This window comes from Herpailurus yagouaroundi, unplaced genomic scaffold, assembly GCF_014898765.1.
Source record: "Herpailurus yagouaroundi ecotype Mexico unplaced genomic scaffold, PumYag 100, whole genome shotgun sequence".
Classification (NCBI taxonomy): domain Eukaryota; kingdom Metazoa; phylum Chordata; class Mammalia; order Carnivora; family Felidae; genus Herpailurus; species Herpailurus yagouaroundi.
In genome coordinates, this window is record NW_024412391.1 from 32,117,476 (window position 1) to 32,142,922 (window position 25,447).

The window sequence follows — 25,447 nt, forward strand, 5'->3', positions numbered from 1 at the left end:
TTTCTTTCTTTCTTTCTTTCTTTCTTTCTTTCTTTCTTTCTTTCTTTCTTTCTTTCACTTTAAGTTAGCTTTGAAAGTACATCTGAAAGAATAGATACATCCTCAAATTTGAGCATTGGCAGTGTTAATGGTACCTTGTCTAGATTTTCAAGATGGCAGTGTTAACTGACAGTTGTCCTTTGGGTAATCTGGTTCTGCTGGCAGAGGATTGAAGTAGCTAGGCCCCTCCATCATGTCATTAATGGTTCAGTAGACTTCTAGTGCTATCACACGCCCATTTTATTTCTTTCTCTAATCTGGCTCATTTTGACGCTCTAGTGTCTTCCTAGTGCTTCTGGCTTTTGCTCCATTGACTCATTTTCCAACAGTGCTATCTCACTTGACAGCACTCTTACTAGACATTTGGCTTCCTTTCTTTCCTCTACTCCAGAGACCGTGAGATAGATCCTGTCTCTGACCTCTCTGTGTGAATACCTCGCTTGATCCCACCAGGATTTTATTACTTGCTGCAGCCAGGATCTACTCCTGGAAGTTCTCTCTGGCTTTGAGTTGGACCCACATTAGATAAATGCCTGTAGTGTATTTATTTTAAAAGCCAATTATCTTACCTCATAGACCCCACATATAATATCCTAATACTCAAAGCAAAACTCTGATGATAGATTTTGTAAATCAAGCACATGAGAGGGAATAGAAGTAAAAATTCTTGCTCTGATAATAATGAGGTCTGAAATATTTCATAAATAAGCAGATTTGACTGAAGATGATTTTATGACAGAATCTAATAATACTCTCTTTTGCAAGTTTTGCTGCTACCTCATGATGGTTGTGATTTGGTAGTTCATGTTTAGAAGTCCTAGCAATTATGTTTTACCCTTAGCCCCTACCTCCCAAACACAAAGGATGAAAATACGGTCAAGAAATAGTGTCTTTAGAGTTTTGCTACAGAAGAGCAGCATGAGGAGCTGCATAGACCCATCCCAAACTGAAACAGCTGCAACTGGTAAGGATCATATATTTAAAGAGTGCTAAAATCAGAACATTTTTCTAAGAGCATACAGCATGTAAAGAGATACTTATTCAAGAGTCCTACTAAATCTTGATAAGAACAGAGAGAGTTGGTGACCCTGTGCCACTACCCACTTCCTCCTTTCCACCTGCCCCTGCTCAGCATAATGGAAGTTCTCCTCCAGGCACGTGTGGCTGAGAAGATGGGGCTGCTTCTTCCCTGAGCTCTCAGTCAAGGGATACAGTGTCAGATTGAAGGGTGATGGCTCCTTGCATTTTTCAACTTCCTTAGCTCTGAGATGCAGAGGCTAAATTTCCAGCCAAAGTGGCTGAGAGCTAGGGGGCCTCCCTTCTACCCAGCCCCCCATTCATAGGGCAGTGGCTCTGCCTGAGGTACAACAGGCCAGGAATATTGGGGCAGCAGTTGCCCTTGCCCAGCTTGCTCATTGGATGGAGGTGCTGCATGAAGAGAGGCAAGTTGAGAAAATCGGAGTTACTGCCCCAGTAAACTTGAACCTTGCCCCTTGAATCTTGTCCATGAAGCAAGAGTGTGACTCTAAAGAATAGACTACCGTACCCACCTCCAACTCTGGAATAAGGGGTCAAAGATTTAGCCCAGGGAGAGGCAGCCCATAAGGAGAGAAAATTCAGAAGCTCTTCTGTAAGGAAATGAGTTTATTTGAAACAGAGTATTCAGGAATTTAAGCCTGTGGGAATTCTTGAGAATTCAAGAAAAAAGTGTAGATTTTAGAAAAGGGTGGGAGTTTTTTTTTTTTGAAAAAAAAAAAAAAGAATGAAGAAAAATGAACAGAACCTTAGAAAAATATACCATCAGTGCATCAACATAAAAAAAAAAAATGGGGATACCAGGAGAGAAGAGAGAGAGAAAGGAGGAAGAAAAGTATTGGGAGATATACTGGCAGAAAACTTCCCAGATTTGATGAAAAATATTTATTTGTACATCTAGGGAGCTCATTGACTTCAAGTATGATAAGTAGGAAGAGATCCACACCCAAATATATCCTAGTAAAAATGCTGAAAGCCAATGACAGAATTCTTGAAAGCAGCAAGAGAAAAACTACTCATCATATACAGGGGAACCCCCAGGAGATTACTACCTGATTTCTCATAAAATACAGTGGAGGTCAGAAGGCAGTGATAACATATTAAAAGTGCTGAAAGTTTTTTAAAAAACAAAAAAGTCCACCAAAGTGTCAATCAGGAATCTTATACCCAGCAAAACTACCTTTCAAAACTGTAGGCAAAATAACGACATTCCAAGACAAAAATAAGTTTTTGCTAACAAATGTGCTTTGTAAGAAATACTGAAGTTCTTCAGGCTGAAAGCAAGTGACCATGATCCAAATCCTCATGAAAAATAAAAAACACCACTGAAGGTTAATTATGCATTTATAAAAGACAGTATTGATGACTGTTTATCCTCCTTTCTTTTCTTTTTTTAAAAACTCACAGCAGTTTTTTTTTTAAGTTTATTTATTTATTTATTCATTTATTTTGAGAGAGAGAGAGAGCATGAGCAGGGTACGGAGAGAGAGAGAGAGCGAGCGAGCCAGTGAATCCTAAACAAGCTCTGAGCCATCAGCATAGAGCCCAACACAGGGCTCAAACTCATGAACTGTGAGATCATCAGCTGAGCCAAAATCAAGAGTCAGATCCTTAACTGACTGAGCCACCCAGGAACCTCTTTCCTGCTTTACTCCTTTCTTTTTTTAGCTAAACTTCCCAGCCCAGTACACAGCCCCATTTTCTATAGTTTCTCAGGTCAGATACTCAGGAGTCTACCATGATTCCTTATTTTTCCTCATTCCCTCACATGTAATATACCGTAAAGACATGCATTCTTTTATGGCAACATATAGCTTCTTTATCACTTTTTTCCATCTCGGTTGCAACCATATCAGCATGACCCTCCATTATTTCTTGCCTTCATATCTGTAATGGCCTTCAGTTGTGCTCATCAGTTCCGCTTTTTACCTTCCCAGCCCTATTTTCCAAAGAACACTAAGAAAACTTTCTTAAAACACAAATTCTCCAGTGACTTCTTGTTGCATTTAGAATAACAATAATTAATTATGGCCTCCAGGACTACTGCTTATTTTTCTGGCTTCCCCTGTGCTATTAGGAATTTCCCCATCTTCACGTATGTCTGTTTGTACACCATTGTCTACTTGTATTGATCACTTGCGTCTATGTCAGATCTCCAGTAATTGAATATTGTACATGATAGACAGATTTGCCCCCAAGGCCTCCATAGGCCTTCATCATTCAAATATCCAGAAGATTTACAATACTTGGCTTAAACTAGTGGTAAGTGGGTGTGCCTTTTGAAAGGAATATCGTCTTTGTGTATGGCACTTAGGGAATGTTGAACATTTTTTTGATGGAAGGTAATTTGTTGATATTCATGGTAGGGAGGAACAAGAACAGAAAGAGTGATGTTGTGTAATAATACTCGGGGCATTGGTAACAGCAGCTAAAATTGTTGAGCATGTTCTTTGTGCCGGGTATCACCCAAAGTATTTTATGGAGTTGCTATCACTATTAACTTGATTTTACAGATGTGGAAACCAAAGCACAGAGAAGTTAACATTTGACAGAGTCATGAAGCTCTATGATATATTTCTTAACTTTCACACTTAATCATAACATGTATTTATCAAATGTATTTGTCATTTTTTATTTTTGCTTTGCTGTAAATTCACAGCTACAAGTTATTGGTTCATTGGTGGCAAATGGCTGATATAGTCTAAAATTAATTTTGCCTGCTACTTACAAATCATGCTGTGCTTGGCATTTTTATATAAAAGTGCAGAATTTCATGAATTTAAAAGGAACCATCTTAAGGATTGAGTTAACTTCAATTCCTGTGAAATTAGAGCTACCAAATAATCAACCACATTTGATTCTACAGAAAGTAAGCCTTTCTTTCCTACACTACTGCTCTGTATGCTGAGCATGAGAAATAGGTTATTTTGTGACAGACTCTAGATTTATTAATTTCTATGCCTTTGTTTAAAATTAGATATCATATCATTATAATTGGCTCTTAAACATCTAGGCAGATAAAAATGTTCAGTTTAATGATCGCTTCTTTTAATAAGAGGAACAGTTCTCCCTTAGCAATTTCATTTTTGGTATGTATATTAAGGACTGGAAAAAACTGATTGTAAAACATTATTTATATATTTTGTAAAATTAAAAATCTAACCTAATTCTTCAGCTTATTGGTTGTCGTAAATTCCTGTTTGTTTTTTTTTAATCTTCCCTGAACTTTCAAATTCCCTCAGTAATTTTTCCTTATTTTAATATTGCTAGCATATGCTTAGCCCATTCTGTTTTATGTTTTATTTATATGTGCATGTTTTATGTTCAGTATCATATGTATCCTTATATCCCACCTTCCACCTTCCTCTCAAACTGGAAGTTCTCTCCATACCCAAAGTGGTCAGGTTGAATTGTGTTTGGAATAAAATAGTGTACAAATAAAATTTTATTTTTTAATTAAAAAATTTTTATTTGAGTATAATCGGTATACAGTGTTACATTAGTTTCCAGTGCACAGCACATAAACTTTTAGAAGTGGCCCCAGCTGCAGAGATAGCAAGTAAGATGAGGCTAGAGAAGTTGGCTAACTAGGAAGAGAAGAGAAAGAAAAATACAGCTCTGTGAACATACCCTGTGTCATAAATGACCACTCCTGAAAGGATAGGGCTAATCCTCAGGATTAGCCCAATTTCTAATTGGAATGGGTGAATATTTGATGAGTCTCTTCCTTGTAGTGATGAGTAGTTTCTTCATCTTAGTGCATTATTTCTTATTGTTCTGGTGACTCCATCCTGTTGATTTTTGTCATGATAATTAAGGGCCACAATAAAAATAGGATCTAGAGTTTCCTTGACTGAAAAATAATTAGTATTGCAAAAGCTCTTTGTGTGTTAGCCCTTTTGGATTCTTGCTGTATCATGTTTTTTCTTTGTCTTATTGAAAGTATACCCACGCTTGAATGTTTCATGTTGAGTGTTGTGGGTATTTTTTTTCTTTTTAATTTTTTTTTTATGGAAACTGAGTTGGTGATTTAGGAAGAGCCAAGTACATTATGGTGAAGCCCTCAGTTCATTTGACCCTTCCAATTCTTGACTATCAGTGAGCTCTTTAGTCTGAAGAAATTGAGTCACCTCAAAATGATAGTACCTTCCCCTCTCCTCCAAATTGGTTTCACTGGGCAAGACAAATGAAATCATTACACCTTGGCCTTTAATCTATAACTACTAAACCTCCAGAATGAAAACTGCCATACCTTCTAACCAAATTTTAGGATGTGTTCAACTCTTAAATGCAAGGTTTTCCTTCTCCCTCATAGTATTTTGTCTGTTTTCCTCTATTATTTTCTCATTCCCTTCCCTTATCTACTAGCTGGCTCCTCCCTGTTTTCCCCTGAATGGGTCCGCTCTACCCTTTTGCGTTCCTCTCATCTCTGTAGCGCCTACTGATTAGAGTATATTGATGTATTTCTCTTTTCGTATTTATATCTATGTTCTTCCCTAACACATATTGCTTTTCTATCTTGGATTTTATTTTCTTTGTTTTTGGGTTTTTTTTTTGCTTTTTTTTTTTTTAACCCATCTTGGACTTTCTTAAGCATTATCTCTGACTGAATGCTTTTCTTCTTTCATTGTTTTATCTTCTGGTAAGTATTGTTTATGTTTAAAAAAAAAAAAAAAAAGAAAAATCACTGTTGGTTAAATGAATTCTGGCTCCAGTAGGGCAAAACCAGAATCCTAGTCACTTTCTTCTAGCCCCTACGCTGAATAGCATGATGTCTTTGCTTCTCATTTCCCTTCAGATTTTTTCTTACTTTACACATTATGTTGCCAGTGTCTCTGATTAGATCCTTTGATGAGAAGTCCTAGTAAATTGATCTTCACTTGCAAAAAATCGTAGGACCTCAAGAATTTTCTTAAGTCCATCTGACTCTCTGTGTGAAAGCATTGCTTATAGTACCCCAGATTTGAAGTGTTCTCCCCAGCATGAGGAACTGTTCTTAGGTACCATGTCTGGCATGCACTGCCCTTCTACATATATCAGCTTCTGATGATGTTAATGGTGATGGTGTGGGTGAGTATTTTGGAGGCAAAAGGGCAGAAGTGGGAAGACAACAGAAACACCAGTAATGAGGTGGGGGTAGTGGGAGAGTGTGAGTCAGGAAGAAATAGCCGCTGGGACAGATGGATTACAACACATGTTAGTTTGTTTTCATTTTCCTGCCTTTGGGTTTTAAAAGGAGCCAATAGCACCACATAAAAGTATCCCAAAGCTACACAAACTGTGTCGCCATCAAACCATCCAGACCAGTTATTCCCCCCTCTTTCATTCCTTGTGATTATCGAGGGACAGATGGTCCTCCATTCGTTGCCTTCAGTCTCCCAACTCAGATGGACTGGGGTGGGGAGGGAGATAAAGGATAGATAGGTAAAAATGGCTTGAAGATTTAGTTAAAGTTCCTGAGTACCTGCCACATTTAACCAAATTCTGACAACAACTCTCTGACACATTCTCTTAGACCCACACACCAGAAAGTGTGAGGACATAATGATGCAGTACTGTCCTGCCATTCATCTCTTAAATCTTTGCCCCTTGGGTATACCTCATCAGACTGGAACCCCAGGGAAGGCTCCATCTTCTCTATGAGCCAGTTTTTTTTTTTTAACAAAATTTCCTGATGTTTTAACCACTTTATGGAAAACCAAGTAAACAAACTAACAAAACACTTCTTCTGTTGTTCTTACTGTTGAAGGAGAATGAAAGGAAAATCCTAATGTAGATATGTGGTAAATAAGCTTTGCATTTCTTTTTGATTCCAGCATGAATGTTGTCATGCTTATGGTTCATGTTTGCGAGAGCATTGTAGTACTGTAAATGATGAATGGGGAATGGTAACTTGCACATGGTAAGTAATGATATAGGTAGAGAATCTTTGGAGTATAGATTTATCATCCTCTTAACTCCACCATCCAGATTCATTTTAAAATTGTGTGCAGGTTAATTATGACTGGAAGTTTTAAAAATAAGTCCCCTTTGATTGGCTTCATTTTCTATCACTAATGTAAGTAAGGAACCCCCTTTCCTTCCTTTCCTTTCCTTTCCTTTCCTTTCCTTTCCTTTCCTTTCCTTTCCTTTCCTTTCTTTTCCTACTTTTTTTGTCTTTCTTATTTAAAATAATAGAAAAACAGTAGGGAATTAAAAAACAAAGAGAAGTAGCATCTCAGAAATATACAAACATATTCACAAAAATACAGCATTAATTTCTTTTCTGTACTTCTTGCCTGGGAGTTGGGGGAATAAGTTACGAGAAATGTGTCATTCATCTTTTATATATCCCACTGTAGTAATGTCACTGTAATTGGCTTTTTTTTTTTTAAAGATAATTTTACTACTTTACTGACTAAATGCCTTTTTGTTTGTGGCCTGCATCCAGCTAAATTCTTCTCAGTAGAAAATAATGCCATTATGAGTTTCTAATGTGTATAGTATTAATATAATCTTACTTTCATTATAATAACCTTTGTTACTTAAGTTTTAAGAAAATCTCTGAATATCCTTAAAATCCTTGAATTATTGTATGACTTTAGATTTGTGTACACCTTAATGATATTGTTAACTTCATAGGTTTTATAGAGTTAAAAGAAATTAGAATTCCCATTTTGAGATCAGTGTCCTCTAGGGCTAGGTAGCAGTCATCAGTTGCTGGCATGAGTATCGGAGTGGGGTCATTTCATCTGGTGGGGGACTGGAAAAGAGGGTGTAGGGGCCAGAAGTCACACTTCTTAATGTTATGTTCAATTTTTTTCCAGTTGCTATGAACCTTTTTAAACAGGGGAAAAGGGAAAACCCAAATAGTCAAGTTGGAAAAGTGTTCTTTAGAAATTACTCTTATAGATTCTGTTGATTTTGTCTTAATATTAACCTTTTGTTTTAACAATGCCTTCATAGTTGTGGGCTTGTTGAAGCAAGCTCAGATTTCCATTCATGCTATTTCTGTCCTTATATTTTTTACTCTGTTATCTCTCATTTATTTTAGGTTTAGCAGTTTCCCTACAGCTATTGCATGGAGACATTGAACAAATCAGAAGAGAATACTCATCAGTATTTTCTCATGGAGTGTCTATAACGAGAAAGTTGGGTTTTTCTAATATTATTATGCCTGGTAAGTGATGTGGGATGGACCGACAGTTGACATATGGGTGTTATGTCTGTTTTTGACACTTGAGAAATTTTTCAAATTTGTCAGTTTCAAAGAGTTCAAATGGACCATGCTAAGGAAGGAAATGAGGTGTATGATAATAAATAAGCAAAAGTTTTTAAAAATATCTTGACATTTTTATTAGCGTGGGTAACTTGTAGGGCCATGTTGCATTCTTTATGACCATGATAAGAAGGAAAACTGAAATAGTATCCAGAAAATACTTCCTTTGGTAGAAAATGTTAGTGAAGTCACTAAGGGGAAGTCCTTACAGGTTTTGATAAGAATAATTATTGGGCAGCAGCTTCACCTTCCTAAAGGATTTTTCTACCCAAGATATATATATGTAAATCAGCAGCCATATACAAATACCAAATGTTTTTTGCTACCTTTCCTAGTTCTCTTTGAGATGTATTTTTCAGGTCTCTTTTAGCAATGTAAAAGGACAAAAAGAGTAGGGGGGGGGAGGGTTCATTTCTACGTGGAGAAGGTAGCAGTTAATGAGAATCACACTATCCAAGTAAATGCCAGATAGTAGTATTTCTCAGTGCCCCTGATCCCACCCTCCACAACCAAGAGAAAAGTAGACCAAATGAAATAATCTCAAACTGTTGACAGTATTTTTAGAAATTATATCCTGTAAATCTCTGTTTAAATACCACGTGTGGAAACAAGTACAGGAAGTTGCATCTGACAGGGCCTTTGGCACAGCTGTAAGAGGGCTGCTAGGACTGCCGTGGATAAAGACCTAATGTGATAGAGAAAGTGCCTGGCATTGCCCTGTTGCAGCATCTTGTGATGTCTCTGTGCAAACCTATTCCTGCGGGGAAGGCTAACAGAGAGCCTGGAAAGTTTCCTGAGGTGACCTGACCTGGCTTAAGGACCCGTTCTGCTTGAGCATCTCATGCTACTCTTGTTGAAAATGACTGTGTATATAGAACTGTTGACTTGGTGGCCTGTGATTCAGTGGCTCCTGCACCCCTTCATTATTTCCTTCAGTTGCTATAAATAACTGGTATTTTCCTTTGTAACAAAAAAAGAAAAAAAAATTCATGCCACTGGGAAGCAAATTGATGGGCAAATCTAATATAAAAAACATATTTTCAGACAGAATGCAGACAGCTGCTGGAAGAATTCCTCAGCTTGGTCTCTGGGCAGTATCATTGAGAAGTGGAAAAATATAAAGCAACATGACACTTCACCAGCTGAATAATTGTCTGGGATGTGCTGTGCTCATGCCGCCTTTGTCTGGCTTTAATGATGGAAATGAACTTTCTCTGGAATAAGGCTCGCTCCTGTCCCTTTGCTGTACTACATTATAGCGGCATTGGTCCCCCTGCCCAGGGGATCAGTCCTCTTGGACACAAGTCCGCATGCCAGCGATGCCAAGAGATGATTTTTAAAGCACCTGCTTCTTTTTCTTTTCTCCTTTTTCTTGGGTGGCTGCTTAATCTTCCAAATTCGATGAAGAAGGGAGAGTGTGTATATTTACACAAACAGCTGAAAGCAGCTTTAAAACTGAGTGGAATTTTTTTTTTTTACATTGCCAAACATGTGTTCATTGTTTTGTTTCCCTTTGTTATTTTCAGAATGTTGACTTGTCAGTTAATTCTCACTGGTGGCTCTAATGAAAACTTGAGCTGAATTCTTCAATGAGACAATGTAGGAGAACAACATTTCTAATGTCAATGTTGCACTGACAGTCTGCTGACATGATTTTTTTTCATTGTCTAGACTCATCTTTCAGAATTGATTTGTGTTCTGCTAGGGGTCAGGACAGGTGAGGCCCATGCTTATCCCCACAGGACAAGGTCATGAACATAGTCGCTGCCTCTCTACAGAAGGAGTTATCTGAGGTCTTGACACTGATGGGAGCATACACAAAACTTCTGCTGAGGATCATAGGATGTAATCAGTGCCAGACTCTTTTTGGAACGGAGAAAACACAGAAGCAGAAACTCTCCCCTTGGTCTGGCTATTGTAGGGGCACGTCTCTAAGATGTCACCTAGTGTGAAGAGGTGATCTGGCCACGTGCTTTCAAGCTGCATGACCCTTCCCTGTTGTTAAGCGTTGGCCATCCAGCACTTTGTTTCTTATGGTGTCCAGTTTTCAAAGAATATAAGTCACTTTCTTTGAAGCTCCATCACTGCTACGTACAAACCAAATAATTCTGCAGAAAGTTCCATGGTGTGGTCTCTGGGCCCATGATGGGGAGAGCAGCAAAAATATTTCAATCAGTGCTCTCCAGTAGAAATGTAATTAGAGAGCCATAAATGCAATTTTAACTTTTCTAGTAGCCACTTCCAAAAGAGTAAGAGCAAAGAGTTGAAATTAATTTTAATAATATGTTTTATTTAACCCACCACATCCAAAATATTATCATTTCAATAGGTAATTCATATAAAAAATTTTTAATGAGTTATTTCACACTTTCTTTTTTACCCTCCATCCCTGAAGGCTGAAGGCTGGTGAATATTGTACATTTATAGCACGTTTATTTCCAGCCAAGTCACATTTCAAGTACTCAGCTGCCACATGTGGCAGTGGTTACAGTATTGGACAGCCTGCCTCTAAATGTCTTAACAGACTGTGCAGAGTAGGACCTGGGCCACTGCTGAATATCGGGAAGGACTAAGTTTCCATCCACCAGACATTTTGGAGCAAAGCTAGCTGATGTGTCAGGAATGTCATGGAAGGTCAAGCTGTGCCTCCCCCAGCCTGAAGGCCCATTGTGACTGAGTTTATGGTTCTTTTAGGCAACATGATCATTGCTTTCATCATTGCCTCGTGCCTTTGTCTTCCCCATTTGTGCATTGTTCCCTTGGAAACTTGTTCTCATGTATCAACTGATTAAGCTGTCATTGTTTGTTAGGGTAAATTCAGTCTTCGTAGGAGATCTTTGAAGCTCCTAACCCTGAAAGGAATTGAGTAAAAGTTGTGGAGTGATGGGAAAGGGAGGGGTTGAAATTTGGAAGGTAGAGGCTCACTTTGAAAACAATTAGCGGAACCCAGGTTTCAAATGGCTGCCAGTGGTAGTAGCTTTGATCTTCATCTCAAGATTTATTTAAGTTTATTTTTCAAGTGTCATTCAGAGTAAGCCTCCTTTTTCTTTGGGTGTTAGGTGATAGATCACATAAGTCAAATTTCTATTTGGTCAAAGTTGACTAGATAATGATTTGCACACTGGGGTAAGAGGAATGTTGTGCATATGTTTGCCTCGTGTTTAAGGGGATATGAAGTTCTGTTCTTTCAAGTATAAATGTTATTCTTTATCACTTACTGACAGAGACATATCAGTAGATGGGACTGCCTGAGATAAGCCTTCTTTTGGCAAAAGCAGGTGGGAACCAGTGTGATATAATTTGAACTTCCTTAAAAATACATCCTAAATCTAACCAAAGCTCACCACCCCTCACTCCAAGTCACTGGACCTCCATGCATGTAACCGCTTGCCTGAGACCTGAACCCCATGATCATGCTAGAGGAGGGGGTTGTGGACTTTCAACCAATGAATTCCACGGCGATGCAAGAGGTGGAGGTTAAGGATCATCCGGGTTATACTGAGGTGGGATTCCAGCCCCAAATGAGAATGGTGGAGGAGCTGGCACCTCCAAAAGTTTGAGGCTTACAGGCCCCATTACACAAGGGTGTAGGACTTTCCCCAGCTGGCCCTACCAGCTACCCTTGCCCTAGAATATCGTGGGCATCAGGGAACCACAGCCCATCTCTACTCCTGTCTTTATGCACACTGTTCTGGCAAGACTATCATGGATGCTATTATAGCATTTGCCATTATTTTCTTAGTAGTCAGCAAAAATTGAAAAGCTACCCCCCAAAAAAGTTCAATACCTCATAATACTCTCCTAAAATAAGGCAAAACAAAAATGAGAATGACACAAAAAGGAGAAAAAAACATTGATAGGTTTCACCGACGATGCACCATATGTGAGAAATCCAAAGTTCAGTTTTCAGCCCATCCATAAATTTTCCCTTTCTGTTGTCTGCTTTGATTTCCAGTTATCTGGGTTCCTGTCCTGTCCTTGCCCTCACCCATGAAGATATCATTAAGTGATAGAATCTTGGGTATAGTTGGCATACATAATACATGGTAATACATAATACAATATGTATGAGTTTTTTATAGCTGCTCTTACAAATCACCACAAGAGGGGTGGCTTAAAACACCACAGAAGTCTTATCTTGCAGTTATGGAGATCAGAAGTACGCACAGGTCTGGCTGGGCTAGAATCCAGGTCTTTCGGCAGGGCCGCATTTCTTCTGATGACTGTAAGGGAGAATTCATTTGCTTGCCTTCTCCAGCTTCCAGAGATTGCCTGCACTCCTTGCCTCATGGCCCCCACATCATTCCTATGTCTGCTTCCCTCATCATACCGCCTTCTCTGTCTCTGGCCCTCCTGCCTCCATTTCCCTCTTTTACATTTTTTTTTTTTTTAATGTTTTTAGTTTTGAGAGAGAGAGTGCCAGTGAGAGAGGGGCAGAGAGAGAGACACACACACATACAGAATCCGAAGCAGGCTCCAGGCTTTGAGCTGTCAGCGCTGAGCCTGACGCGGGGCTCAAACTTGGGAACCGCAAGTCATGGACCTGAGCCAAAGTCGGTCGCTTAACTGACTGAGCCTCCCAGGTGCCCCTCCCTCTTTCTCTTATAAGGACCCTTATAATTCTTTTGAGCCTACCCTGATAATCCAAGAAGGCCTCCCATCTCAAGATCCTTGACCTAATTAATAATCACCGCAAAGTCCCTTTTCGCTGTGTAAGGTAACATATTCACAGGTTCCCAGATTAGAACCTGGACATCTCTTTGGGGTACAGGAGGTGTCCTTATTCTGCCTGCCACACGCCTGAAGGGCCATGCAGCCCAGCCATATATCCAGTGCATGGATTCTCCCTCAGGTTCCTAGTGATGGTTTTCTGGCACATAACTTGAATATTGATAATGACCCGAGAACACAGATCTCAAAATGACCTCTTGGTGTTGGACTAGTTTCTATCTATTGGCTTGAGTTTTTCTGCTTGAAACCTCAACATCTCTAAATTCACTTAATTCTCTTGTCACCCTCATCCCTCCGCTGATGGGCTCTGAGTCCTTTCTCTGTATTGTTTATGGTCCAGATGATGCCGTCTGTGTCTGTCCCTGTCCTGTAAAGCTGGTGTCTCGAACTGAAATCAGTGCCTCAAGTCTGATCTGACCAACACAGAGCAGAGTAGGACTGATACCTTCCTTTCTTAAGGCACTGATCTTCTGGCGAAGAAAGCTGAGTTACACTAGGTTATTTGATGGCCATTGTCACCCTGTTAAATTACATTTTTTCATGCTGAAAATACTTGATTTTAATGTAAACTTAGAATATGTTGGACATTTCTTAATATTTATACACCTATTTGGGGCGCCTGGGTGGCGCAGTCGGTTAAGCGTCCGACTGCAGCCAGGTCACGATCTCGCGGTCCGGGAGTTCGAGCCCCGCGTCGGGCTCTGGGCTGATGGCTCGGAGCCTAGAGCCTGTTTCTGATTCTGTGTCTCCCTCTCTCTCTGCCCCTCCCCCGTTCATGCTCTGTCTCTCTCTGTCCCAAAAATAAATAAACGTTGAAAAAAAAATATTTATACACCTATTTTCTTATCTGTAAGATGGAAAAATAGGGTGTTCTTTTAACCTTGATGTGAGAATTTAATGAGCTGTTGTCTGTATAGCACTTGGCGAAGGATGGAACTACCATCTATCTACTACCACCACCGTCATCATCATTGTCATAATCTCAGTCCATGAAATACCCCTCGTCTCAGACACTTGTCGATTTGTTTTTAACGGAAGGGCAGGAGCTTTTCCAGTTCCATAAATATTAACAAGTATCCAGCCCAGCTAAGGCACTTGGCTAGCCTGTGGCTGAGTGCAGTAGTTTACTTGATGTGGCGAGCTTGGGCTTTATCCATGGCATTCCCAGCATAGAATCAAAGATCAGGGTTTCAGCTAATAATGGAAACCTCTTGGCTGTTGAGGTCAAGCCATAAATCGATCCCGTTTGACTGTAATCACTGAACTCTTTTGAATTTGTTCCCATTGTTGTGGCCTTATATTTATCTGTCTACAGTGATATTATGCGAAGCCTTCACGTGCAAAGCCAGTGGGCCTACTAAACAGAGACAGGTGTTATGCACATCAAATTTACAGAGTATTAAATTTGAGAGGTGCAAGGTGTTAATAAACATTGTCAGGAAAATAGCTTTTCACACTAGTGCTATGACTCCATTTCATACTCACTTTATGGTTTCTCTCTTAATTACCCAAGATGCTTTCTTAACAGCATTTGGGCTTATTAGTTTTCTCCAGAGCTGACCTCAGGTGTATTGATTTTAATTAGCACGTTTCAGCTTTATCCTTCTGCACGTTTTGGCAAGATACGGTATGTTGCAGTACTGGAACATAGCAAGCTGCAAAATTCCTGGGGAGACATATGTAGAATGTCATCCAGGAGAAATATTCTCTTTGTTGTGTATTCCCTTTTCAGAGAAATCTTATTTGAGGCTAAAAGGTTTGCAAAAGAGGAAAAGGTTGCAGGGATAATGACCATTAAAGACCAGAAAAGTAAAGCATGTGCCTGAAGTGTTTGAATTTATGAATGTTGTATTTCAGAAGTTCTTCCGTAAGTCACAGAAACAGTGTAACATAACAAAGTAGTCTTGTCCCTCCTACCACCTCTTTTACCCCACCCCTGTCTTTACCCCACCCCCATTTTAATAACTCAAAAACTTGAGGCCTGGAGGTTTATATTACCCCATCTAGATGGATACCACACAGAGCAAACAGTAGAGAGAAAGAGACTTGAGTCCAGATCTTTTATTCTAATCTTCCTGTTTACCCTACATCCTTTAGGCTTATCTGAATTCACAATCGCTTCTGAATTCAGAAGAAATAGAAGAATCCAGCTATGGTGTAAGCTAAACAGGCTTTATGGATTGGTTTGGGAAGCTCATGCCATTTTCAACTTTTCTTCTTTGCCAAAATATACCATAGCTTACTCACATCTCTCATCTTCTCAGTGACGTCTTTTGTCATGAAACACCCGCTTTCCCTGTGCCCCTTCTTAGTCTTATTATCCGCAGAACTTCCTGTTATTATGCAACATACTATATATTTGGCTTCTGTATTAAAGACCTCCCTATTACTGGAATCTAAACTCTGTGGGAAAAGGATTTTTGCTTTGTTCACTGCTGGGTCTCGTAGGCCTAGAATAATATCTGGCATGTGGTGGGTACATGGATAAAGAATTTCATAGCTCTGGAAACACATTAATCTTTCCACCACCCCTATTCATCCTTTAGGCCTAGCCTACAGACTGGGGAAAACAGGTCACCTTACAAACCTCCCTCATCCCTTCTTGCTTTTGATAAAGTCAGAGTTGCCCTTCCTCCCAAGAGATGAGAGTGGAAGTCTCCTTCGCAGGAAACACTTCTTCTTGGTTTTGCAGGACAGCTAAGCCCCGTGTGGTTTGGACTAGCTAATTACTCATTATGAGAAATTCCTAAAGTAGAAACCCCTGTAGCCATACTTCCCATCAACCACTGTATGTTTTAGTCTGTCTGTAAGCAGAGCTACTCATTATGTGTCACCTACTCCAAGAAGCAAAGGAATTTTGCTATTGTTAACAGACATATTTTGCTCTAATCTGCCTCGATTTGAGTGTTGCTTTTTTATCTGCCGAATCTGTTAGTGGGGGAACTATCGTCAAGAATTTTTTCCCAAACATAGTGTTGAAATAGCACATGTGCAGACCAGTAGCATATCAGGCCTATTTTGATTTTGTTCAAATTGGTTGATTTAGAGGCTGGAGTTTGTGAATGCATTATTCATTTTGTAATGGTATTGTTAAATCATTAAAATGCACTTTTATTAAGGGTGTGTGTGTGTGTGTGTAGTAGTAGTAGTAGTCTTTTAAGTAGCAAACTTAAAATATTTACTCGGCCACTTTGTAAAAAATAAAAAAAAAAAAAGAGAGGTAGTTCAAACAAAAACCTACAAAGCACACAGATATAATTTTAAATGTGTTGAAATATATTGGTTTTCTCCTGGAATTCCAAGTTCATTGCCTCCCCAAATTGATTTGTATGAGAGAACTAGAAATTCATAAGCCAGAGACCACTGTATCAGTTATTTCCAATGTGTTTTCTACATACTCTTTATAAAGGGTGGTTTAGATTTCATCCTTTATGGGACTTACTTATTTTCTCTATTTCATGTCCTGTCTGTTTCCTGGTCAGCCCAGGTCACTGGCAAATGATGCCATCATCAAAAGTTTGTGTTAATGGAGGAAGGTGACCAGTCACACTGGTATTCCCCCATGGATTTGAAAGTTAGGGTACTTTCTTGTACACACTGCTGTCAGGAAGTCTTAAAAATCTCCCAATTTTGTGAGCTTACTTGTGTGGTGGTGTTTCTTCTAGTGATCTGCTTTTTTTTATGGAAAGGTTTTTTTACTAGGAAAAAATATATATATTGCTTTTGATTCTTCTAATGTTTGAAAGCTATATTAAGTAAAAGTGAATTCAGCGTTGCCAAACTTACCAGTATTTATCTTCAAAAACTTTCTGGTAACATTGTGTTTACTTCTTTCTCACTCGCTGTTTACCCGTAATCTAATTCTCATAGGAAAGGTAAAAGCATGCTGTCAGTGTGTTTGCCTAAGTTTGGTCATTGGCATCAAATTTCTTTTTTCTTGTGGCAGTAAGTTTTATAAATAACCAATTGAGAAAAAAAAATTGGTGTATGTGTTCATAGAATATGGCAGTTTGGATCTTATTTGTTTTATAGCTTGATGGTAAGGAACAGCAAGCCAACTTTGTCTTGCATAACTGAATTATTCTACATCTGTGTTCATAAAGCCTAACCTGGATTCTTCCAGCAGTGAGATCATTTTGTCTGTGAATTTAGAAAAAGATTTAAATTGTAACTCTACCCTTTGCAGTCCTGTCATTTTATTCCATGTGGGTATTTCTTCTACTCTAAGTGTTGTGTCTATAAAGTATTGAGACTGGCTTCTTTGAGCCACCCTGCTAGGCTGTCATTTTGTAATCACACCTCATAAATGAAATGAGGGAAATATTGAAAAATGGTGAGACTTGACAACACCTTCATTCTTCGTCCCTGTATTCACCTCCTAAATGTACATTTTCAGTGTCGCAACTTCAGACTGGCAGAGGCTGGCCTTTACTTTTCTTGGGTATTAGCAATGAGGGTGGGGACCCTTTTATAAAAGTGTAAATATAATATATTTTACTTTATATGTATGTTATAGCAGTTCATTTTATGAACTAAAGTTTTTATTGATAGAGTACTTTATTATACTTACAAGATATATATATTATATATGTATAAAATATATATTTATGTATGTGTATGTATAAATATATATGTGTATATTTATACATACACATGTACAGTCACAGAAACATGTATCTCTAAAAACATGGTTTTAATTTTCCTACTAGGTGAAATGAGGAATGATTTGTACATCACTATAGAAAGGGGTGAATTTGAAAAAGGAGGGAAGAGCGTGGCCAGAAATGTGGAAGTCACTATGTTCATTGTGGAGAGTAGTGGCCAGATCTTAAAGGTACGTGGATAGTGGCTACTTTCTGGTAAAACAATTCCACATCAGTGTTCGGGGTTCATCTTTAATGTGATTGGTTAACTTCTGATTTACAGTCTTTTCTACCTTATGTTTCTTCTCCACCCCAGGGTAGTTTTCTTTCCTTTTTTATTAAATCACTGAAATACCTTCCAGAAGAGACAGTAGAAGAACAGAAAGGCTTTTACAGTTTGATTGTTTAAGGAATCATGGCAGTAATTTCCTCGGAGCAGCTATTCCTTAAATGTTGCATTTTTAGTATCACCCCACTCTTCCCCTTTCATCTGTCATACTTTTGGAGATGAACACTTTGTCTTGGGCGCTGGTTAAAAAAAATAAAAACTACTACATTGAATCCTGTCTGTTTTCATTTTGGTCAAGACAGGGCTTGAGGAATGGGGTGCTGTTGATGATTGGGGTGATAGAAGCAGGTCCTTAATGGAAGGAGTGTTTCGCGTGAGCCTCAGGGAGGCCGTGTGCATTTCTCAGGGAGGCACCCAACAGGCTTGTGACTGCAGCAGGCTGAGGACTTTGCCGCATAGTTGAACTCCAAATTGGGCGTGCAATTGCCCATCTTGCACTTGTCACAGAGGTCCACCCCTGGCTCCGGAGGCCCTGGGAGATGTGCATGGGGATTAGGTGGACACACCTGCTAACAGATGCAAGTGTAGAACAGAGAGGGCCCAGGGAGGCCCCACATGAAGTGCTGTTTGGCGAGCAGGCAGATAGAGCAAAGCAATTGCTCTGCTGTTTTTCAAATAATCTTTCATTGAAGCTGTCTTTAACCTGCATGTTTCCTTTGTTAGGATTTTATCTCCTTCGGCTCTGGAGAGCCGCCAGCTAGTGAGTACCACTCCTTTGTGCTTTATCATAACAACAGTCCCAGGTGGTCCGAACTGCTGAAACTTCCTATTCCTGTGGATAAATTCAGGGGCGCACACATCCGCTTTGAATTTCGGCATTGTTCCAGTAAGTGTTTTCTTGGGGCTGGCTCTCTTGTGTGGGGGTAGTGTCCTTACTGAGCTATAGTGACCACGTGGGCTGCTCTGCAGAAAGTATGACAAACCAGAGACCCTGGAGAGGGAGAAATGAAGGGGAGTGGAGTCCTGAAAGGTGAGTGGGCTCACTTCTTCTCAAAGAACCAGTAACGTCTGTGGAAACACACAGGAAGGACAAGGAAGGAAAAAATACCTGTGGAAGTCTACAGGGTTCTTCTTAAGGTGTTCATTTTCATAAAAATGAGTTGATCACTTTCATAGTCTAGAAAGATTAGAAAGGGGAGACGGCATTAAAAACGTGTCTGGCTTATGGTGTTTGGGGCAGTCCTGACCCACCTGCTGCTTCTCCAGCAGAGAGCTCATCCAGCTCTCAGACACCTCCGGGGAACCCAGGAGGAGTTTTCTAGGCCTGTAAAGTGCCTAGGAAAGCCTCTGATTGGCTCAGATATATATCTGATATGCATATACCTGCATCACAGTGCAGTCTCAGACAGTATTCAAATGACAGGCTAGTAATGTCAGTCCGAATAGGCCTTAGAGATGACATGAAGTAATCGCTTCATTTTACAGATTTAAAAAGCCCAAGATGTAGAGATGTTATAGGTTTTGCCCATGTGAACATTGCTATCCCTAAAATTGTCATTTCTTGACATCTCTATTTTAATTCTCCTCTCAAGCCCCTACTCCTGGCCCGCTCCAGTCCCCAGTCCAGGGATCTTCTGGTATCCCTGTGTCCCTGAAATGTGTCTTAGACACTACCAGAAGTGTACATTGTGACTGGAGAAGGTTCTGGTGAATCTTGCTTCAGGAACAGTGTAATACATGGTAGGTACAAAAGAGTCACATTATTGGAGAAGCAGCAGACTCCTCTTTAGTCTGGAATGAATGGGGGCATTACCGATAGATGAGTGGTGACTTCACCTGAGCGCTGTGTAGTACACCAGGATTCAGAGAGAAGAGAAGGACTGTCCACTGCAGGGATGATGGCATGTTTTTGGAATTGGCTCAGGAAGCTCCAGTAATTTTGCTTTTGTGGACGTTTTAGAATGTAGGGAGTTGACTAGCAAGGTCTTAACATTCTTCTAAATTCCCAGAGGAGTGTCATGGAAAGGACTTGGAGGGGGAAAGCATAAAGCACTTGGAATGGTGCCATAGCATTCCTTCCCCAATCCCTGTTACCAGTTCTCAGTTGAGCCTCATAGGAGCTTTGAACTTTAAGGTAAGAAAACGATAGAGGAAAGTAAAGATGAACTGAGAAAAAAGGGAGAAAGCATTTGGAGAAATTTAGACAGAGAACTTGGAAAATGAAATAAAGGCTATTTTCAGTAGAACGTATTACATCTGTCCTCTTGTCCTTGTACTTCAAACATTGTTCAGTGTTGTTTTTTTTAAATATTGATTGTTAAAATTCAGAAGAAATGGCACAAGCATGAAGAAGAAAAATCCCCATAATCCCATCAACTATGAATAATCAGGCAATCATTTTATCACATGAGCTTCTAGATATTTCTCTGTATACATGTATTTATTTAAAAAGTTTTTTATTCATGACACGCATGTTTACTGAACACCTACTATGTGTCAAGCACGTTACTGGGCATTGGAGATACATGAGTGAACATAGCAGAATACCTCCTCTCATAGAGCTTTTGTGCTAAAAAGGGGAGACAGACAATATCTGAGCAAATAAATACATACTATACCAGGTAGTGATAAGTGCAGTAAAGAAGATTATATTGGATTTAGGTGCTGGAAAGTGATGATGCTGTATTGTTATTTTACAAAGCCTTTACAAAGGCTGATCAGAAAGGAGCTCTCTAATAAGGAGATGTATCAGCAGCAACCTAAAAGAAATAAAGGCATGAGCCCTTGGGTATCTGGGGAAAGAATATTACAGGCAGAGAGAACAGTGAATACAAAACGCTTAAGGTTGAAACCTGCTTGGCATTTTCAAGGAATAGCAAGGAGGCCAGAATGAGCAGCTGGGAGAGTTTGGAGATGAGGCCAGAGACTGAGCAGGGGAGCCAGATCCCATATTGTCTTCTAAGTCATGGGGAAGACTTGGGACTTTGTTTGCAGGGAGGAGAGCCATTAGAGGATTTAGATTAAGGATAAGCCTGGCTGCTTTGAGATGAGAGGTTGTAGGTGGGAATAGAAAACCATGTAGGAGGCTTTTGCAGTCCCCCAAGTAAGAGGTTAAAGTGGTTTGCATTAGGACGGTAGTAGGCCAGTTCTTTTTTTGCAGATTTATTGATAGACTAGATGTGAAGGAAGGGGAAAAGTCAAGGATGACCCTGAAGATTTTGGCCTAAGAATGAAGTGATCATTTAATGAAGTGGGGGAAGGCAACAGGAAGAATCTTTTTGGAGAGCAAAACCCAAATATTACATATTAAATCTGAGAAGTCTTTTAGACATTAAAGATGTCAGATAGACAGTTGAATGAGGTCCAAGCTGGAGACAAACTTGAGGACAACACAGGGCCCATTGTTGTGCTGTAAATACTTAATAACCAGCACTTGGCCTGGGGGAGAGGAGAGCCCTGAATTATAGTATTTGCTGATTTCCATCAAGTAAATGCTCCCACCATGGCTAAATTCAAGCTACCAGCATGACCATCACTGAACTTGGAGTTGAGGATAGATGCACACTGTCATCTCCTGTGAGCCAGTACAGGCCAGCTCCAGCATATCACCAATGCCCATGATTTTCAGAGCCATGAGACTGGATGCAATTGGATTCCTAAAGAGTAAATTTAGATAGCAGAGGCAAGTTCAAGGGTGGATTTCTGGGGTACTTTCACATTTAGATCTTGAGAGAATGAGAAGAAGCCATTAAGGAAATTAAGAGGGAGTAGCCAGTGAGGTAGAAGGAGAATCCAGAAATAGAATCCAGGAAGTTAATTGAAAAAAGATTTTCAAGAGGGGAATTGATCTGATATGTCAGGTGCCAATGATAATTAAGTTGAGGACAGAGGAATTACCACCCTGTTTGGCATCATGGAAGTCATTGAATCTGACAAGTGGTTTTAGTGGATTTGTGGTGATGAAAGTCTGGCAGGAGTGAGTCCAAGATTGAGATAGAGGAAAGGAAGGGCAGGCAGTAAGTACAGACAAATCTTTTCAGAAGCTTTGCTAGAAAGAATTCAAGAGAGCAGAGATATGAGATAGTAACATAGTAACTATAATGCAACTGGGGTCACAGGAGGGTTGTTGTTGTTGTCGTTTTCTTTTTAAGATAGAGTTCTAAAGCATATTTGGTGGAAATGATCTGGTAGAGATGGAAAACTGATGATGTAGAAGAGAGATGTAGGAGGAGTTCCCTTGCATTAAAGGAGCATGGGGTCCAGCGCTCTGGGTTGAGTGGACGATGGAGGCATGGTGCCGGAGAGCCGAAGCAGGTGCATTCCTCGGTGGAACATGTGGGAGTCCTCTCTGCATCCACTCAGAGTGAGGGAAGGGGTGAGGTATGGGAGGCTTGTGAAGGGAAGAGGATGGATGAAATCACCATCTAGAAAAGTGAAAAAGTGAGTTGGGTAGAAATATGTGGAAGGTTTTCCCAGCTAAGTGTCCATCTGCAGTTAATGTGCATTAATTTAAGTGAGATCGGTCTGGCATAGGTGTAAGTGCAAGTTGGGTTTCGACCCACAATATTATAATGGGAAGTGTGGAGGAGTAGCTGGTTGAGGGGATCCTAAGTGATTAGAAGGGTGGGGTGTAGAAATGGGAATTGAGAGCTGATGGGCGCGGAGAGAGGGTCAGTAAATCTGAGGTCCCTGGGCACAATTGTTGGAGCTGGGGTATTAGAAAAAATGAATTGGCAAAATTAGGAGGTAGAATCGATGAACTTAGGGTCCTCATTAGTGAAAGGGGATCATATTGTGCCTAATAATCCATTCAATTTATTAATGCTGATCTAGTAACTTGGGACAGAAGACCATGTACTTTAAACTTTGCTATTTAGGGTTGTTTTTTTTTTGTTTGTTTTTTTTTTTTTTTTTTATAACAAGGCATATTTGGGGAAACTATTGCTGTGTTTCTTAACCTTTGCTAATTTTACTCATTCACAGAATCTTTTTAGCCTTCCAAATTGAATACCAAAAACCACACCAAAAAGATAGTGACATAAACTTAGGAAATTACTTAACAGTATGTGTTCTCCCCTAAATCATGAGTTACGTAGCCAGCTTTCTCATTGATGTAGAAATCTCATCCTAGAGATCTTCACTGTGCTTTTCATTTCACTTTTAAAAACATTGATATTTTCCCAGTTTCTTTATGGGGTTGAAATTAATAACTTTAAAAGAAAATCCTTTGCTATAATTACATTTTCAGGGGGGCCCCCATGCTAGAGGCCAAAACTGGAGAGGCAAAATTACTATTCTCTGTGTGGTGCCCCACTCCCCTGTGACTGAATGCCAGAAGCAATCATGAGGAAATGATGTATTACTAAAGCCTCTTGTCTGAACTTCAGGGTCACCATATCTCACTCCTCTAGCTCTAATCCTCATTCCAAAGCTGGACTCTTCCATCAAGTATAACTTTCCACTTGCACACATGAGTGGGAAAGAATAACCATCCAGCCCCCGATAGGCTGCAAGGCCCTGGAACTCCTCCCTACACATCCAAATACAAGGAGACAGTCCAGTTGAACCAACCAGTTTCTTTGAATGTTTTATCCATTTTTGGAGAAATGGAAGTTTGTTGGAAAAAATTGGAATGGTACTCAAGATGTAGAGCAGGTTACCCAACATCATGTGATCTCATTTTCCCTCAGTTTCCTTCTCTACAAATAATTGCCAATGATACCTGACCTTTCCAGCCATTGTAATTCTTCATTGGGCATCTGAAAACCTCATTGCCTCATTTCCATCTTCCAGAATACTCCTGCAGTAAGCTCTTCTTAAACTATAGATTGCAATTCATTTTGTTTTCCAGCACGTCCAAGATCCCAAGGAGGTAGCTTCCATAGGGCTGTCTTCACACAGGTGGACATAGGGAAGGTTCTTTTATAGACCAAGGCAGAGCTTAGAAACTACCTTTGCCCAAGTAGTAAGCAAAACATTGAACTTCACATTCATTCACTCACTTCTTCATTTATTTAACATATACGTACTGAGAATCTACTATGTTCTTGGTACTTGTTGAGATACCAAGCTCAGAATAAAATAAAATAGAAGGTTCCTGCCCTCGGTGCTGCTTACACCTGGGGATAGAGGGGAGGATGTGATGAGAAAAAATAGGCAATCCAGAAATTTTTTTAAAACATGATTTCAGAGAGTCCCATGAAGAAAATTAGTCAAGCAGCATAGTTTGGAGATTATGGGGCAGGAATATGGGTTGGAAGGTGGCTGCTGTAGATAGAGGTCTCCTAAGAAAAGCTGTTTACTGTTGTGTATAGGGAGCTGCTGAATGTGGATTGTATTTCTGGATGATCACACCTGTTGGCAATCTGTGAATCCGAACACAGGTCTGTAAATAGGCGCTTAAAGAAGCAAATAATTCTTTTTTTTTTTTTTTTTTTTTCTCACAGCAAAGGAGAAAGGAGAGAAGAAATTGTTTGGTTTCTCCTTCGTCCCCCTGATGCAGGAAGATGGTAGGACTCTTCCAGATGGCACTCATGAGCTCATCGTGCATAAGGTAATGTCAGTCAGATGTTGACGATGGGCCTGAATTATTAATTCATTATCTTATTACCACTCTGGAAAAGAGAAAAAAATGACTGAAAAGAATACTCTTTTGGAAGATTGCTAGCAAGGAGCGTATCTTTTTTAAGGCATTGTCTCTGTATTCTGTGTGATCCTAAAACCTCTTTTCAAGATGATTTATATCTTTTTTAATTTAGGTGTACATATGTGGGTAAGTCTATGTGTTGACATTAAAGTCCTTTCTGTTGCCCTGAGAGGATTAAATAACCTTACAATAAGTTTTTAAAATTTTCCGTTTCATACATGCTTTCGGATCTAGATCTATATACCCTCAGGAGTGAATTTAGCAGGGTCGTCATTATGTGTTTCTTATCCTCTGCTCTCACCAAGCAAGTAGAGAATCGGCAGCTTTAGCGGTTGTTACTTTCTATTTTGTGCGTCAAGAATTGTCATAAAAGCTTTGGGAACAAAGTATACAGCAGTAGGCAATAAAAAGAAAATTCACAAAACAAGAGCTCATTAGAAGTTATCCAAAAATACTAGTAATGAAGAAGTATAGAATAGAAATACTAGTAACTATAAAACAGAATTAAAAGATACAGTTTTCTCCAAAATATTTCTCCTTCGCCTTTCTCTGTCTCTGTGATCACATGACTTTCCAGACTAATCAGTTAATACCTGGGCTAACTGGTTCTGCCCACCTGCGTCTCATCTCCAGGTTTCATCCCATCAGGGTGACCTATCTAAGGTGTACGTCTGACCAGGCCACTTCCCAATTTAACCCCCTGAAAAACTCCTGACTTCATAGAAAATAAACCATAGGCTTTTCAGAATTGTGCAAGACTTCCCAACCCCCTACTGATTCACCTCTCAACATTCCTGGATTTGATG

At 39.6% G+C, this 25,447-nt stretch overlaps 1 protein-coding gene across 7 annotated transcripts in view; it reads left to right on the plus strand.

Moving 5' to 3' along the window:
* Positions 1-25,447, plus strand: part of DOCK4 (dedicator of cytokinesis 4) — a 436,196-nt gene that overhangs the window by 255,212 nt on the left and 155,537 nt on the right. For all 7 annotated transcript variants that reach the window (XM_040472219.1, XM_040472215.1, XM_040472222.1 and 4 more), the window contains exons 13-16: positions 8,108-8,233; positions 17,773-17,897; positions 18,719-18,881; positions 24,442-24,548. In XM_040472219.1, the coding sequence (XP_040328153.1) occupies positions 8,108-8,233; positions 17,773-17,897; positions 18,719-18,881; positions 24,442-24,548 (521 nt within the window). The remainder of the gene's footprint in view (positions 1-8,107; positions 8,234-17,772; positions 17,898-18,718; positions 18,882-24,441; positions 24,549-25,447) is intronic.